Raw genomic sequence first — 17,218 nt, forward strand, 5'->3', positions numbered from 1 at the left:
ATACCAAATATGAAGAGGGTCATCCTAAGGTTGCACGCATAGCTCAGAAGTTCTATTAAAAATTAAGCCTTGAACATGGACAAGGGCTTAAGACTGCAAACAAAGCCAACTTATGGGCTAAACATAAACAAAGGTCTTTAGACTCAGATGTCCCAGACTACATTTTCAACAGTTATCTTGGCATGCATACAGATTTCAAACAACACACTTCAAAGATAATACAAGATCTATAGTTTAGTTAAGTAATCACATAATCACGACATTGTTTCCCTGTTTTAGATTAGAAGTCTACTAAGAAAAACAGATAGAAAAAGAAAGAAAAAATGGCTTACTTGGTCGTGCTAGTAGTATATCACTACAATCTTCTCTTCAAGGATGAACATGCACAAGCTGCTCTTAAGTGAGTAAATGATGAACACCAATAACTTATATCTTCATGCAACTCACATATTCATTGATTGAGAATATATGAGATGATCTTAGAAAAAGACGAACTTTATTGATACTCATGAGGATTTACAAACAGTTTCTCCTCGAGGAGGATAATGTTTATTGATCTACAAAGATGAACTGGTGAAGGTGGATTGATTTACAAAAATGGATTGATGGTGGTGTTTGGTTGATGAAGATTGATGGATGAAGTTATTTTCTGATTCTAGATGAAAGCTTCTGTGTGTTTGTGGTTCTCCGTGTTCTCCCCTTCTCCGGTGTGTCTCTCCCTCACTTCATGTATCCTTGCACTTCATGTGTCCTTAGTCTTCATGCATCCTTGCATTTCATGTATCATTGCACTTCATGTGTCCTTGGTCTTCATGCATCCTTGCATTTCATGTATCCTTGCACTTCATGTGTCCTTGCATGGTCCTTACGTGTCTTTGCATGCATGCAATACATCAAGAATGATGACATGTAGTTCTTTGTCATGCACACTCGTAACAAGAGCACAACTCCTCCAATTTATGGTCCAAATAGCCAAGGTTGATTAGTCTCCTTTTAATGTGGTCATTCATGACTTCAAGGCCTCGTCCATTTCCAATGTTGTGCTTCAATTTTTACGAAGGAGGTTCTTTTGGTCTTTACAAGGCTGCTGATTTATCTTCTTTTTACAAAACTAACTTCAACGGCGCTGCACGATAGATTTTGCGACAACTCACTTCCTAACTTGTAAAGGTGAAGGGATGCTTCTCTATTTAAATCCTTTTCGAAATTAGCATATTGAGCTATTGGCCATCATTCCCATCAAGTAGAGAAGAGAGAAACAAAGAAGTCGATCTACTGTGGCAGATGGCTCAAGCAAATAAACCCATCTGCAATGACAATAGAAATAGAAGATGGTCTATTCAGGGAATAACTGCTGTTGTCACTGGTGGAACCAAAGGCATCGGGTAAGTCTTCTCCTTCATTTTTACTTGGGTTTTATTTCTCATGTTCTATCACGATAGAAAGTCCACGAGACTCAAACTGCATGTCATTTTCAGCAAGTTAAGATTTTCAATATGTATCGAACACTTTTTTTTCAAATTTTCTCATAGTTTTAATTACAATCTCATGTCATTAGTGAGATATGCTATTGTGGAGGAATTGGCGAGTCTAGGTGCGAAAGTCCATACTTGTGCTCGAAATGAAGTCCAACTCAATGAGCGTCTGAGTGGATGGAAGACCAACGGTCTTCATCAAGTCACTGGTTCGGTCTGTGATATGGCCTCAAAATCCCAACGAGAGGAGCTCATGAACGAGATCTCATCACTATTCAATGGAAAACTAAACATCCTTGTAAGTATCTCCATTTATATCCTTTGTGCTACATCAAGTACTTTCCCACACTCCTAGTAACTGTGGTGAATTGACTGAACTCTTCTGCTATTTAGTCGACGAGCATATAATTAATAAAAGCATCAGATTTACGTAGTGATTTACAGATCTACCTCATTGGCGTCCATATTTGTAAAAATTAAATCTCAAATGTTTTTGGCTGCACAGAAAAACAATATGGGAACGACTATAGTAAAGGCCACAACTGTGATATGTAGCTTCTTAGTTGGCAGTAGTAGGTACACGTATAGATGTGATATGTGGTAGTGAGAATGAATTTTGAATTATCTTAAAAATGATGGGTTAAAAAGGGACAAAAAAGTAAAATATCATATGATATGTGTCAGTTTGCCATGATGTGGTCTTTATTTATAACTTTTGTTCCTAAAATCAAATTAGGAATAGAGATTTTTGTAAATTAAAATGTTGTCTGACACTTATTAGTAATTTGTTATTTAATTAGTCCGCTCTTTTTGTAATCTTTATTTTTGTTCGAATAAATTTTAAGGCGATAAAAACATTCTCTTGTATGCAATTGCATTTGAATTTTATTTTCATGTTTGTCTTGCCACTAACATTTGATGTAGTAACATGAATAAGATCTTCCTGTCTAATAAAGTTCTATATCTTCCTCCTTCAATTAACAAAAAAGGGTTGTTGGTACTTTGATATGAACCGTAGAGATACAAATGACGGATGAGATGCCGACTTCTACCCAGATAACCACCCGCATCTCCACATCCTTTATAGTTTCTAGTATAATCTAAGTTGATTATGTCATCTACGTATGCATGTACATTGTTAGTATATGTACGTACACTATAACTCTATAAGTCGTATGTAAGTTAACATGGTTCTATGACTTCTATTTACTGTTTGACCGATAGATATATTTTATTCCGATACGTTCCGTCCACAAAATAAAATTTTACAAATAAATCAAACAAACTGCATACGACGACTTGAAGAAGAACAACACAATGTCACAATCCAAGGACTTTAGGTCCGATCCCCAGTCATGGATATTAACTGTATGCCAAACTGCCTCATCTTTCACGCCACTTAAGTATTCAAAAGTGGAGAAATTTTTACGGGCAAATGGGGCAGACCAATAAGAAGAGAGCACCCGTCTATTTTTCTCATGTCATCATTGCTGAAGAAACATTGTCGGAATTTAAGAAAATCAAAATAGAGGATGAAATCCGACCAAACCCTCACCCAATTTTTTCCTCTCATCATCTTTCACTACGAATCTAAGATCAAGAGAATGAAATCAGGAATGTCAAATAAAAAAATATATCATTTCACTTGAGGATGGTTTGCTGGAATAATAGTTTTTCAATATATGCTTAGATATGCTAATCATGATCGGTTGTATTCACCCATCTAGAATGAATGAATAATGGTCAGAGGTTAATTGCATTTATAAAGATCTGCCCAGATTCTTTCAAAAGATTTTGCCTTTGTGGGTCAAAGGTCGATTGTTGTTCGATTAAAATCCAGGGGATATTGATTTTAACAAACAGTGGGAAGATTGCTTCACATTCCCACTGAAAGTTCATATCTTCTTCTGGAAATTTTTTGTCTTGAATTTAATGATAAAGACAGAAGGATGATGTCTGGGAATTAGAGGTGATAGGGAGATAATCATCTTCGACTTCATACCGAAGGGGACCAAATTGTGGTGTCCCAATTTTCCCCTCAATGACTTCCCCTTATCCAAAAACGATGTCGCTCGCCACCACACCTCTGATAAGTTACAACAGCTTCCTGAAATCAAGGACTTAAATCAGATTGAGGCTATCAAGTTGTTGATTTACAACAGCGGCGGGTGTTGAAGGACCAGGAGGAGTTGCTAGAATGCAAAGAGAAGAAATCTTACTACACGTTGACGGCGACCAAGGAAAATGGATCGACAACAATGCTGACATGTGTATCTTCTTATTGATTTATCCCATTTTCCAGGCCCCAAAAAGAGAGGTGAATTCAACAACTATTATCTATTTTATTACGTCACATTTGGAAACTTTTGCGGGTACAAAATACGGAGGTATTGTTCACGCAACTCGTATCCAATCTCTGGTTCGTTTATTTTGCACAAAAACCGAGATTAAAATCAAGGACCAGTGATGCGCCGCCCTACAACTCTCCGAAACCAAAATTAGATTCCGGGGCGGAACTCTAGTTTATAGGTTAAAAAGTTAGGAATACATTACCATTTTTTAGAGGTTTCTAGTTGTTTTTATAAATGCATTGGGAGAAGTGTTGCTTCACTTTTCCCGATACGAGACAATATGCTCGTACGGTGTGCTTTTACTGCATTGACAAGCTACTTTGGGCAGTGCTGGCGGCAACGCCTGAGTTAGGGCGGCGTGACCTGCCCTGCCGACTCAGTGCCTCGCCTAGCTGGGTTAACTCCAACCGGCCTGGTGGCCAGAATGAGAGGGGATAATGCCGGAATTTTAACTTCCATTAAAAAAAACAAGTTGATTAATTCATATCATTTCAGTAGAAAATTAATAAGCATCATTTATTTACCACAACTATTATAAACAAACTCAAGTTTGCAATTACAAAATAAACCAGCATATATTTCATATTGTATATGTCCAACAACCATATTGTTATAATAATATGCTCAAAAACTCTATCATAGGTATTTAAATGTTTTAAAAAGCAAAAGAAAATGTCTATATAACAATTAGTTAGAATAGTAGAGAATGCTGGATATAAACTAAGTGAAATCAATATGAAATAAAGTGATGAAAATGCTCTTAAAAATTGGTGGAAAATAAATCAACTAACGGTATTAATTAATGAAATAAAGTAAAATTAACTTGAAATAGAAATTAGAGATACTAATTAGGTATCAAACATGAGATACCAGAGAGATGGCTCAAAATGGCGGAGGCGGAAGATGGTCTCTTGAAGGAATGAGTGCACTTGTCACTAGTGGAACCAAAGGAATTGGGTTAGTCGACCACTATGGATCCAACCTGCTCGATTTTATTTTCCTCATGTTTTTTTTATTGGAAAAGACTATAATCAAACAGACTAAGTAATACATCAACGGGTAATCACTAGACATACCCAACATTACTCTCATCAATTAAAATATGCAGCCAAGGAGACCCAATTTCTTGACAACATAGCCTGCTCCAACTTTAAAGCCTTCCTAGCTACTGTATGAGTCACTTGGTTCTGACCAACTTTAAAGCCTTCCTAGCTACTGTATGAGCCACTTGGTTCTGACCAACTTTAAAGCCTTCCTAGCTACTGTATGAGCCACTTGGTTCTGACGTTTACGAACATACTTCCATGAAACTCTTATAAATTCCGACTTATATCTTCGAATTGCATCCATGACTCCACCCATAATACTCAGATCAAGCCCACTGGTGTCAACTGTATTAATCACATTTACTGCATTCCCAAAAAACCTCCAATTTAGTCACACTAAGTTGTCTACAGAATTTCAGCCCGTTCCACATAGCCAAAGCTTTAATTGCATGAGGCTTCAAATTAGCAGTTAAAGGAATAGCTATCGCACCCAATAACACTCCATTCCCATCCAAGACAACAGCACCAAGCCCAGTCTTAGTTCTTGCATTATCACAAACCCCATCAAAGAAAAGCCTCGCCACAATCTCTTGAGCTTGTTGTTGATCTGGCAATGTGCACACTTCCTCATTCCCATCCTCATCTTCCCTCCCTAGTACTGAAATTTCACTCTGCCGATCTAAGCCTCCATGACTACTGGTTCCTCCATTATTCTTTTTCAGCATCACACCAGCAAATTCCTTTTTGCCAAGCCACACAATTCTCAACAATTTGCTTAGACCCCAGCCCACGCTTCCCATGAGTAACAATTTTCCTCATGTTTTGTTATACTTTTAGTTCAGTACTATACGAGTATACGGTTAGGATTAGAGTAATATTACACTTCCCAATTGAGCTCTATAAACAAATTTATTCTAAGGTAGGATGTGTATATACACATCACCTCCACAAAATTAGTGAGTTAGCTATATATCCTCGTGTGCGTAGTTTACTAGTGGATGCTTTTTCTCTAGGTTTGCGATAGTGGAAGAATTGGCGGGACTAGGTGCAAATGTACACACTTGTTCTCGGAATGAAGCCGAGTTCAACGAATGCTTAAGAGAATGGAAGAAGAAAGGTTTTTTTTTTGGTCACTGGTTCGGTCTGTGATGTGATTTCAAAAATCCAGAGAGGGGAGCTGATACACAAGGTCTCATCATTTTTTTTTTTGAAATACACAAGGTCTCATCATTGTTCCATGGGAAACTTAACATCCTTGTAAGTATGTTAACAATCAATAGTTAAACTCAATTAACTACTGCCACATCAAGTTCAGTACGTGTTAATATATAGCACTAAGGTGGTTTCCATGTTTTCTTCAAATGATATTTTCTCACTTTGAGAGATTTTCCTAAAATTAACAAAAACAAATCAAAAACTTCTAATATGTGACGAGTTTATTAATTAATCGGATACGCTATAATATTAGACCTCGATCCTAAAATTAGTTGGAGCAAGTCCAAGTTATTCTCCATTTTAGACAAAAATGAGATTTTTGAGAATATAGGCATATATAATCACTCCAACATCAAGCTTCATCACCTCATTCTCTAAAATAGAGAGAGATGAAAGATAAAAATTAACTTTCTAAATTTACATAAACTACTAAAGAGTCGAGTTAGTTAATCTCCATTTTAAATGGTAAATTATAAAATAATATCATTTCTTATTATAAATTAGAAAAATGTTACTACCTATTTTCCCATTATAAAAATGTCATCCAATTTTATCTGAAATTATAAAATAAGCAACAAGGTTTGAATAAAATTAGAAAACAATCACTTTTAATATTTTCCGAACAATTTTGTCATTTCTTACACTATTTTTTCCTTCTTCTTTTACTTCATGTCATAACTTTGTCGTTAGACGATGGATTTGAATGTGGTTGGTACCGTTGGAAAGATCTCTCTCCCCTCTTTCATTTGATACCATACCCACTCTGAATCGATCACCGTACAAGGTGCAGCAATCCTCGCAAAAGGATTTCCACTATCTATGTGGTGCTCCAAGCTATTCCGGTGAAACCGGAGCTTAAAGCTCCATAATTCTAATTATTCTTTTCGTTTTGAGCATACTCATACCAATATCTCTTGAATTTTAACATAATTTCGCTAATTTATATATTTCTCTCGGCATGTCACACTCACTATCATATCATATATCACACTACATATCACACATATTGTCACACTACATGTTACGCTACTTTCTGTGACCATGTTGTGATAAGAATAATTGCAAAAAGAGGAAGAACAAGAATTAGAAATAACGAGCCTTCGTTTATTGTTATGTGATCTTGAACTTCTCAAATCAATTAATACGATCCAAATATTTACACTAATGTTGTCGTACATGACACTACCAGTCACGTAAAAACTTTATCAGCTACATTATCAGTTACACCATCAGTTACACTACTGGCCACACTACCACTCACACAAAATATTCGTCAGATACACTATCAGTCACACAAACATTATTCTATGACAAGTAATGTGACTTGTAAATTACACTTGTTGATGCGACGGGTAAACTGATAGTCGAACTAACTTTGATTTGTGGCTGGTAATGTGACGGGTAATGTGATATGTAGTGTGACGAGTAACAAAAAAACGGTTGTTGGATTTATCATAGTGGCACAAGTGTCAATATTTCTAATACTATGGGCAATGGTTTAAGGCTTTTAAGTTTTATAATTTTAAATAATGTGATAACTTTTTTTATAATTGAGGTGATAGAAAGTGATTTTTTATATATAAAAAGCCCTTTATAAAAATACTATAAGTTAAATTAATATTGAATTGAATGGAAAAGCAAATTAAATGCAGAAAACAAGTGATATATGCATATAATTAAGAAAAAAATTAATATAACATGCAGAAATTAGTAATAATTTATATATATATATATAATATATAATATGTTATGTTTTTCTTTTTTTGAAAAAACAAAATTCACTCATAGAGGGCAACTCAAGCCAAGGAGGTCATTACATATGCACATGTTACCACCCAAGGGGTAAACAAAGCTTCATTGTACCCGTATCATAGTGATATATAGGATAAACCTAATATTAAATCTACTTTCGCACCATGCATGAAAGATAAAACCAACACCATGACAAGCATGGATTCGGCAACAAATAAAAACAAAAAACCAACAAAAAAACTAGAGTTTGAACAATAAAGACCTCGACCTCAAATAAAGGCATCGATGCCAATTAAACTAAAAAACAAAAATTAAGCAATTACATCGCCCTTAATAGGGTTGAACAGCTTGAGTTTGGGCTTAGACCCAGGTCCAGAAACCCGAGCCCACACCCAAACCCTAGCAGATCCATGCCTTCTCCTCACAGCTACCAGTCGGAGAAAAGCTACAAATTCTTTGCCGCTGCTACCAGCGCCATCCCTTCCTCCACCACCATGACCCAAATGACCAAAGAGTTCCAGATTCCAACCCACACCACCGGCCACTCGCCCCTTCCGGCTTCCCATCAATCCCACAGTACGAAGGGAGATTACCGCCGCTCGACCATCAGTTAGATCCAATGCACAACAATACCCGATAGCTTCGCATACACAATCGAAGAAGATCCCACCACCAGCTGCAAGCCATCGACGGAGCAACTTCTCGCCGCCCAAGCACGATTAGCATTGTTGCGCGTCACCATCTTCCGTAGAATATCACGATCAACACGATCAACCTTGACGGAAGAGCAGCGCCGCCAAAGAAACCTCTGTTCTTGAACTTGGTTGCTCCAAAAACTCGGAGCACCAACATCTCTTACCCTTAATTGTAGGAGCTTTGTCTCATATGTTATGGTAATTGTAATTGCATATATCTGAAAAATAAATTAATCAGATAAATTATAGGATGCTATATATAGAAGTTTAGTGCAAGAATGAAGTGACTCAAATATCAAGTTGTTAATATGGTGGGAGAATTCAATAAATAGTACCATTATTGGTCATTCTAACTTTCAGTACCTCACATTTGAAAAACTATCACATTGATATCTCAAGTTTTTATTTCAGCATAATTTTAGTTCATTCCATCAATTAACACCGTTTGTGGCTTCATTTCCCACCAATTTTAAGGGCATTTTCGTGACTTCATTTTTTTTCGATTTCATCTTTCATTTTCCTCCAATTTCAACTTATATTTTTTAACTAATTCACATCATTTCATTATAAAATTAATAAGCATTCTTCATTTACCACAACTATTACAAACAAGCTAAAGTTCACAATTATAAAGTAAACCAGCATATACTTTAATTTGTATATGTCCATCAACCAACAACCATATTATTATAATAATATGCTCAAAAACTCTATCATAGGCGATGTTCTAAATATCGGGATATATCAGTGATACCCTGATATATCTTTGATTTTTACAAAACGATACGATAAGTCAATTATATCGGTCAAGCCGATAAGTCAAGTCAAATGGCGATACCCTGATATATCTTTGATTTTTACACAATGATACAATAAGTCAATTAAATTGGTCAACCCGATAAATCAAGTCAAATGACGATATATCATTGTTTTTTTAAATTTGTCTTTAAACTATGCCGTTTTGAGAAAAAAAAATTAAAGAAAAGGAAATAGTCGTCGATAGCATTCGATGACGAGAGAGTTTATGGTGAATGATCACCTCAATTTAATAATTCTTGCTAAGAAGAACGCCCATGTTGTGGATTTGTGAGGGTCGTTCTAGCTATATACGAAATTCTTGATTAATAATCTGGCCAAAGAAGGTGATAGCCCTGTAGATTCGTTCCCATGGCTCGAATCCGTAGTCAATCCTATTTCCGATAGGAACCTTTCCCAAAGGAAAACCCATAATGGTATTTTTGCGGTAACCGGAACTGTCGGAATGAACTTTCTCTCTCCTATTTCAATCAACAAAATGTAGGTTTATCTTTCATCTTTTCGGAAGTTTTGATTGAAGTCAAAAAGGATAATGGTAACCCCACCATTAATTGAGATAGGTAAATCAAGGAGACCCCCCCCCCCCCCCCAAGACATTGCCAAGACAAGATAATATTTCCATTTATCATTTAGGCACCTATTTTTATTAATTAAAATTATTTGATGTATTTTAATTATCAAAACAATCAAATATATTTCTTTTATGAAATTTATTGGGTACATTTTGAACTATAAGTTTTAATTTCTCAAGTTTATTTGGTATATTTTAAAGTATATGTTAATAAATATATAAAATTTAATTAAAAACTAGTAAAAATGATAAATCGGATACAATCCAATATATCTCGATATATTCCCGTTATATCTTTATTTTACAAAACCGATACGATATCGATAACCGCTATTTAGACCATTGATCATAGGCATTTAAATGTTTCAAAAGCAAAAGAAAATGCTTATAGAACAATTGGTTAATTTGAATGGTATAAAATTTTAGCTATAAACTAAATGAAATCATTGGAAAATAAAATAACGAAAATGTCTTTAAAAATTGGTAGGAAATAAAGCCACTAACTCTGTTAATTGACGGAAAGAACTAAAATTAATTTGAAATAGAAACTTGTGGTTCCAATGCGATAGTTTTTCAAATATGAGGTACTAAAAGTTAGAATGACCAATAATTGAGGTACTGTTTATTGAATTTACCCATATTTTGTAGATAAACAATGTGTAACCTTATGTACAAAAGGCAGCAACTGAGTTTACAGCTGAAGACTACTCATACGTAATGGGTACCAATGTTGAATCCACATACAACTGAGTTTACGGCTGGTAACATTGTTTGTTTGTCTTATGTTTGCTGGTGTGGTACGTATCAATTTGCTTAACAGCTAGTACTGCTCGACCACGATTTAGTACTTGCTATGTTATATATGCTTATAGCACTAAATAACAGTACTGATCGAACACAAGTTATTTTTGTATCGTTATATCAGTTGCATGTGGAAAACTGTATGAGTTGATACATTGCTATGCGTGATGCATCAACTTATATTCTAGTTTGTGCGCGCGCGCGTAGATCAAATTAAATTAATTATTACAATTATTCATGTTTTCATTGAATGTATTTCTTGTAACAATTTCTTTTTTGGTTCCGCAATTAAGCAGAAACCTTGCCGATTTGTTACGCCTTCGTGGGAGCAGGTATTTCAATGAGATAATGACCGTCATTGACTGACATGTCTTGCCATCTCTACATGCACGTTCTTTTCGAATTGCATATATTTTTCCAACTTTTGGTTGCTCGATCATTAGGATTGTACCGTATATTAGATTTTCTTTATTAGTTAGTGCACTAATTCCATCAATTTAATCTGATGATGCTTTCAATTTCTTAAACCTCAAATCCATCTGGGGTACGTCAGTACGTGCGTACTTCTGAAATTAGGATTCGTCCTAGTTCAAATGTACAAATGAGGTACTCGATCGATTTTCGATTCTTGGGGTCGAGATGATCTAAACTTTAGTAACTTGAGCGCGCGGCCGATCGAATGGTTTTGCCAAGTTTTCTCGTTTGGCTCAACTCAGATCCTTGTACTGATCAATAAGATCCTTTGAATTCTTTAGGAAAACAAAAACGAAAATCTTCTTTGTGGGTCAGAGAAATTGATCACTTCCACGTACAATTGGCTTGGTGATCGATGATATCAGCGGTACTGGAAAAGCAACACATTCATCCGATGGATTTGTACATGAGGTGAGTTTTAAGTTTGGCCGAAGGTAAAAATATATTTTACTATTATAAATATTAATGAGTCTTTAAAAATAAAAATGAGTGTGAATACAAATAGAATAATATTATGAAAATCAAAGACATTAAAAAGCGCAACAATTGTTTTTTTTAAAATTAATTAGATTGAACTTCAATAATTCATACTTATAATTTCAAATCAATAAATAGAGTGAAGATAATTAGAAAAGTTTTTACTTGAAGAATTTTGATTATTTATAAAAAATAAAATGGTTTTACAATATATATCAATTATAAACTAGAAAATATAATGAATCAGAACAAAGAATTGAAAGAATAAAATGTGGAAGAGAGAAATGTCAGAGGCATATGATAGGTAGAATTAGAGGGAATTTGGCTAAAAATAAATACAAATATCATAAAAATAATGATCTAATATCGTTAGGTTTTAAAAAAAAAATACGTTAGTCAGTGCCTTGGATCCACCCCTGCATTCATTGTCATTGATCATTGATCTAATATCGTGGTCATCCCTTTCGACAATTCCAGCTAACTATGAAAAGGATGGTGCATGATCGGGTGCATGACAATTGACAAACAGAAACAATAAATATCACTTTTGTTAAAAATTAATGTGAACAAATATAATTTACATAACCGATTGTATTAAGCAAACAGACGGTTGATTATTAAATTATCAAACTTTCACAATTACTATTCATTTATTTAATGGGTTCAATTCCCATAAGGGATAGGTCACTATGGACGAGTTCAGATTTGAATCAAGTTAGTAAAATTTTTGTTTTAATTCATATTTTATAAAAATAATTTTATTGATCGATTAAATTTTTGAACCGTCAACATTATAAAATTACACTACTAAATTTATTTTTATAAGAAAAGATATGAACATATGCATTCATACCAGTATGGACACAAATATTTTTCTTTATTTTTCGTATTTGCATCTATCTTTGAAATTGGCCATCGAGACAGGAAATAATTTTCAATTAGTCAAAAACTAATCAATTTCAAACGAAAAAAGCTACTTTACTTTTTTTCGTTATGTGCGTTGGCCGCCTGTGCGTTTGGCAAATGTTTCCCCTGTCATATCACCAATATATTACTCTATTTTTTGGACCCAGGATACAACAACTTGCTTCATAACTTGTAAAGGGATGAGATGCTTCTCTATTTATATCCTATTCGTAATTAGCATATTGGCCATCAAGTAGAGGAGCAGATGGCTCAAGCAAATTTTCCTACCTGCAATGAAAATAGAGATAGAAGATGGTCTCTTCAGGGAATGACTGCTCTTGTCACCGGTGGAACCAAAGGCATCGGGTTAGTCTACTCATTCATTTTCATTTGGGTTTTATTTGTCAATCTTGTTTCATTACTATAGGAATAAATCAAAGTGGCCAGTGTTCGACATGCATTTCGACTCTAGTTTGAGTGAGTTAAGAAGTTTAACTGTGCGCCAAGCATTATCGTCTCTCATAGTTTTGAAATAGTTCTGTTTTTCGTTCGAATTGTAATCGCACGGGATGTTGTGGTGGTCCTCTAGCCTGTTGGGTTGTTTTGCGCTTTCTCCAGGTTTCCGATTCCTTATTGTGTGACGTTTCTGTGTCACCTCATGTCATTATTAGATGTGCTATTGTGGAGGAATTGACGAGGCTAGGTGCAAAGGTCCATACTTGTGCCCGGAATGAAGTCCAACTCAATGAGCGCTTGAGTGAATGGAAGACCAAGGGTTTTCATCAAGTCACTGCTTCGATCTGTGATATGGCCTCAAAATCCGAACGAGAGGAGCTCATGAACGGGGTCTCATCACTATTCAATGGGAAACTAGACATCCTTGTAAGTGATACTCCATTTATATCATATGTGTTATTATCTACCCGTGTGGTTAATTCTAAAGCAATTAGCTAGGTATTCGTAAATGATGTAATTACTTATCAAAATCCCCAATACTGTATTGTTTTGCCACACAGGTAAACAATGTGGGAATCGCTATAGGAAAGCCCACAACAGACCTCACAGCGGAAGACTACTCAATTGTTATGGGAACCAATTTTGAATCATACTACAATATGTGCCAACTTGCGCATCCTCTACTCAAAGCTTCAGGAGCTGGTAGCATTGTTTTTATATCTTCCATTGGTGGTGTGCTATCATTTGAGGGAGCTGGTAGTATCTATGCTGCCAGTAAAGGTCTTTATCCTAACCTAATTGTTGGCTTTTCTATCGTAATTAGAAATGTTGATATTAAGAAATTGAAGGTTAAGAACATTAATATATGGCTCTTCTCCATGCCCTTATATTTCAGGAGCAGTTAACCAATTGGCAAAAACCTTGGCTTGCGAGTGGGCAAAAGACAAGATTAGGATCAACAGTGTTGCACCTGGGTACATAAGGACCCCTATGGCTAAAGATGTAATGCCAATTCTTCATCTTTCATGCATTTCTATCTTAGTATTACAGAGAGTTCGATCATTTCACATTAAATTCCAGTTAGATATCTGAATCCTCTGCTTTTCATTGTATTTACTCAGATCATCTCTTTTGTTTTTTAAAATTATATGCAGTTTCTCAGTAACCAACCGATAGTTGAGGCAGTTAGCGCTCGAACACCTTTAGGACGCATTGGCGAGCCAGAAGAGATTTCTTCCTTGGTGGCATTTCTGTGCTTACCTGCAGCTTCATACATAACTGGGCAGACTATCTGCGTCGACGGAGGGATGACTGTTAATGGCTTCAGCTTAGGCTTTCAAGGCTAGGAGCTTGTATTTGAAACCGCATAAATTTGTTGACAATGTTATATCAAGCTCAACTTCGTGATCGAATTGCATCTACATCGTCTAAGGTTTAGGTGTCCTTCGTTAATTGCCTCAGTTGAATGGATCTTTTTATCATGATCTCCTTTTAAGTTTTATGGTCGCAACTCGCAACGTTACCAGTTACCTCTAGTTATTTAACTATTGCAAATGAATTAGAAAAAAAATTCACCATCAGTATTTAGAATCTGGTGGCAAAGTCAATGTGGTACCCAGACTCACAAAACTATCAATATGATACCAAGACTCTTATTTTGCTATCAACAACGTATTTCTGTCAAATTTCTTTGACGACTCCGTCACAAAAGTGACGTGGCACACCTTGTGAGAATAAAAATATATTTTTTTCACCATCAGTACATGAACTCTAGTGGGAATGTCAATGTGGTATCCAAACTCACAAAACTATCAATGTGATACCGAGACTCATATTTTGCTATCAACAACGTATTTCCGTCAAATTTTTTTGATAACTTTGTTAAAGAAGTGACATGTCACACCTGATGGGAATCAAAAAGTCCCTGAACCACAAACTTAAATGAATTATTTTTCTTTATTTCTCTTTCATCTCCTCTTTCTATTTCACTCTCTCTATTTCACCCCCAATTCCCCACCTACATTAATATCTCCGGTGACTTCCTCTCCCTTCCAGACGTCACCATTTTGACCTCGAATCAAAATCTGGTTTCACATAACCAAAACGATGTCATCACTCGACGACGCTCCGCGAGAGCCCAGCAATTTTTGGTGTTTTTTTAATGCATGAGAAGATCAGGAGAGTGCCTTATGGGGAAGACCACACCTTTTTCAAGTACTCGTTGTTTCTCGTGTTTTACAATCGGATCATGACATCAGCTATCTCGGCCGGAGATTTTATTTGAAGGAAATGAACATTACCTTGGTTGATGGTTTGCAAAATACCACGTCTTGGTTGATGGTTCTTCGAGATTCAAGAAATTGTTGGGCTCTTGCAGAGCGTCGTCGAGTGACGATATCGTTTCAGTCATCGGAAACCAGATTGTGATTCGAGGCCAAAACAGTGACGTTTGAAAGGGAGATGAAGTCACCGGAGATATTAATGCATGTGGGGAATTGGAGGTAAAATAAAGAGAGTGAAATAGAATGAGGAGATGAAAGAGACCTAAAGAAAATAAAAGGAATAAAAGAAAAGTATTAATTTAAGTCAGTATTAATTAAAAGAGGGAATTTTTTATTCCCACCAGGTGTGCCACGTCACTTTTTTAACAGAGTTGTCAAAGAAATTTGACGGAAGTACGTCATTAATAGCAAAATAAGAGTTTGGGTATCACATTGATAGTTTTGTGAGTTTGGGTACCACAATGACCTTGCCATTAGAGTTCAGGTACTGATGATGAAAAATAGGACATTTCTTATTCCGACAAGGTGTGCCACGTCACTTTTTTAACGGAGCCGTCAAACAAATTTAACGGAAGTACGTCGTTGATAGCAAAATAAGAGTCTGGGTATCACATTGATAGTTGTGTGAGTCTGAGTACCACATTGACTTTGCCAACAGAATTTAGGTACTGATGGTGAATTTTTTTCAATGAATTATAACTGATATATATATATATATATATGCCAAAATCATGTTTGTCTTGTTCTGATTGGTGTTGTGGGATGAGCGTCCATTTTTATATTATCATATTGTAAATTTATAATAGTGACTTTAGAGGTATGTCTCAATCCACCTTAAGTTGGTATGTTATATGTATTTTGGAGATATTTGGTTTTAGTGGCCTCCTTTATTTCAGAAAAAGAATTATATGTTGTAGGTGTCCTTATATGTAGTTCCGAACCTCAAAATTGTACTAGTATAGTGCCTCAACTTGTAATTCACTATCAACAAATGGTCTGAGCCCAATTTTCATTACGGCTCCGTTTTCTCGCTCACGTGACCACAAAAAAATTGACATTAGTATCTAAACTCTTGTGGCAAGATCAATGTATTACTCCAACTCTGAGTTGTACCAATGTAATACCCAAACTTGTTTTTCGCTATCTACAAGGGGTATGAAGCCAATTTTCGTCATGACTCTGTCTTCTGGGTCAAAATAAAATAGTATTTATCTAAATAACCATATGTGTGTTCTAATGCCCCAAATAAGAAACTCTTATTGTAAATATATAGAATTCATAAACAACTTACAAATTGGGCAAAACACAAACCCATTCTCCCTACACTCTGGACACCTCACCACCACGGTGCGGCATCCTCCTCATCCACCTCCTCTCATCCCCATCCTCTCCTCCTTCACCACCAACACCATATTCGAGCTTCTCCACCTCTTTTTAGAACCCCCGATCTATCGTCACGTCACGCTCGCAGACCTTCACTTTGAGATTCTCAACCGCCGACTGCACCGCATTACATGCCTCGAATGTCGTAGGTAGAGGGAGAGAATGCCATAGGTGGATGAGGTGAGAGAGACGATATGGTGAGGTGGAGTTGGGAGAAGTCGTCGTCGTCGTGGTTGAAGAGATTGGAAGAAACATAACCCGTAGTGTTGCTTTGTCTCGAAATCTAAGCTCAGAAATAAAGTGTGGAAGGACTGAGAGTGAAAGAGAATGAGAAAAAAGGGGGAAGAGACAAGAGGTTACGACACATGACCCATAAGACGGACATGTGATAGAAATTGGCTTCAGACCCCTCGTTGATAGCGAAAAATGAGTTTGGGTACTACATTGGTACAACTCAGAGTTAGGGTATTACATTTACCTTGCCACAAAAGTTTAGGTACGAATGTTGAATTTTTTTA

The 17,218-nt window shown here is 35.9% G+C and overlaps 1 protein-coding gene across 2 annotated transcripts; it reads left to right on the top strand.

Moving 5' to 3' along the window:
- Window positions 1-1,284: 1,284 nt before the first annotated feature.
- Window positions 1,285-14,791, top strand: LOC126787751 (tropinone reductase homolog At2g29290-like). 2 transcript variants are annotated; one of them, XM_050513654.1, is made up of 5 exons: window positions 1,285-1,385; window positions 1,563-1,773; window positions 13,596-13,815; window positions 13,931-14,037; window positions 14,190-14,791. In XM_050513654.1, the coding sequence occupies exons 1-5, from the start codon at window positions 1,285-1,287 to the stop codon at window positions 14,379-14,381; spliced, it is 831 nt and encodes a 276-aa protein (XP_050369611.1). In that variant the 3' UTR covers window positions 14,382-14,791. The 2 variants fall into 2 exon arrangements, with proteins under 2 accessions (XP_050369611.1, XP_050369610.1); XM_050513653.1 differs by lacking the exons at window positions 1,285-1,385; window positions 1,563-1,773 and adding exons at window positions 12,820-12,945; window positions 13,251-13,461.
- Window positions 14,792-17,218: the final 2,427 nt, after the last annotated feature.

The sequence above is a fragment of the Argentina anserina genome, chromosome 3 (assembly GCF_933775445.1).
Source record: "Argentina anserina chromosome 3, drPotAnse1.1, whole genome shotgun sequence".
Classification (NCBI taxonomy): Eukaryota; Viridiplantae; Streptophyta; class Magnoliopsida; order Rosales; family Rosaceae; genus Argentina; species Argentina anserina.

Coding starts and splice junctions, on each gene's coding strand:
- LOC126787751 (XM_050513654.1), top strand. CDS start 1,285: ATGGCTCAAGCAAATAAACCCATCTGCAATGACAATAGAAATAGAAGA. Junction 13,816..13,930: donor TATCTATGCTGCCAGTAAAG/GTCTTTATCCTA, acceptor CTTATATTTCAG/GAGCAGTTAACCAATTGGCA. Junction 14,038..14,189: donor GGACCCCTATGGCTAAAGAT/GTAATGCCAATT, acceptor AATTATATGCAG/TTTCTCAGTAACCAACCGAT.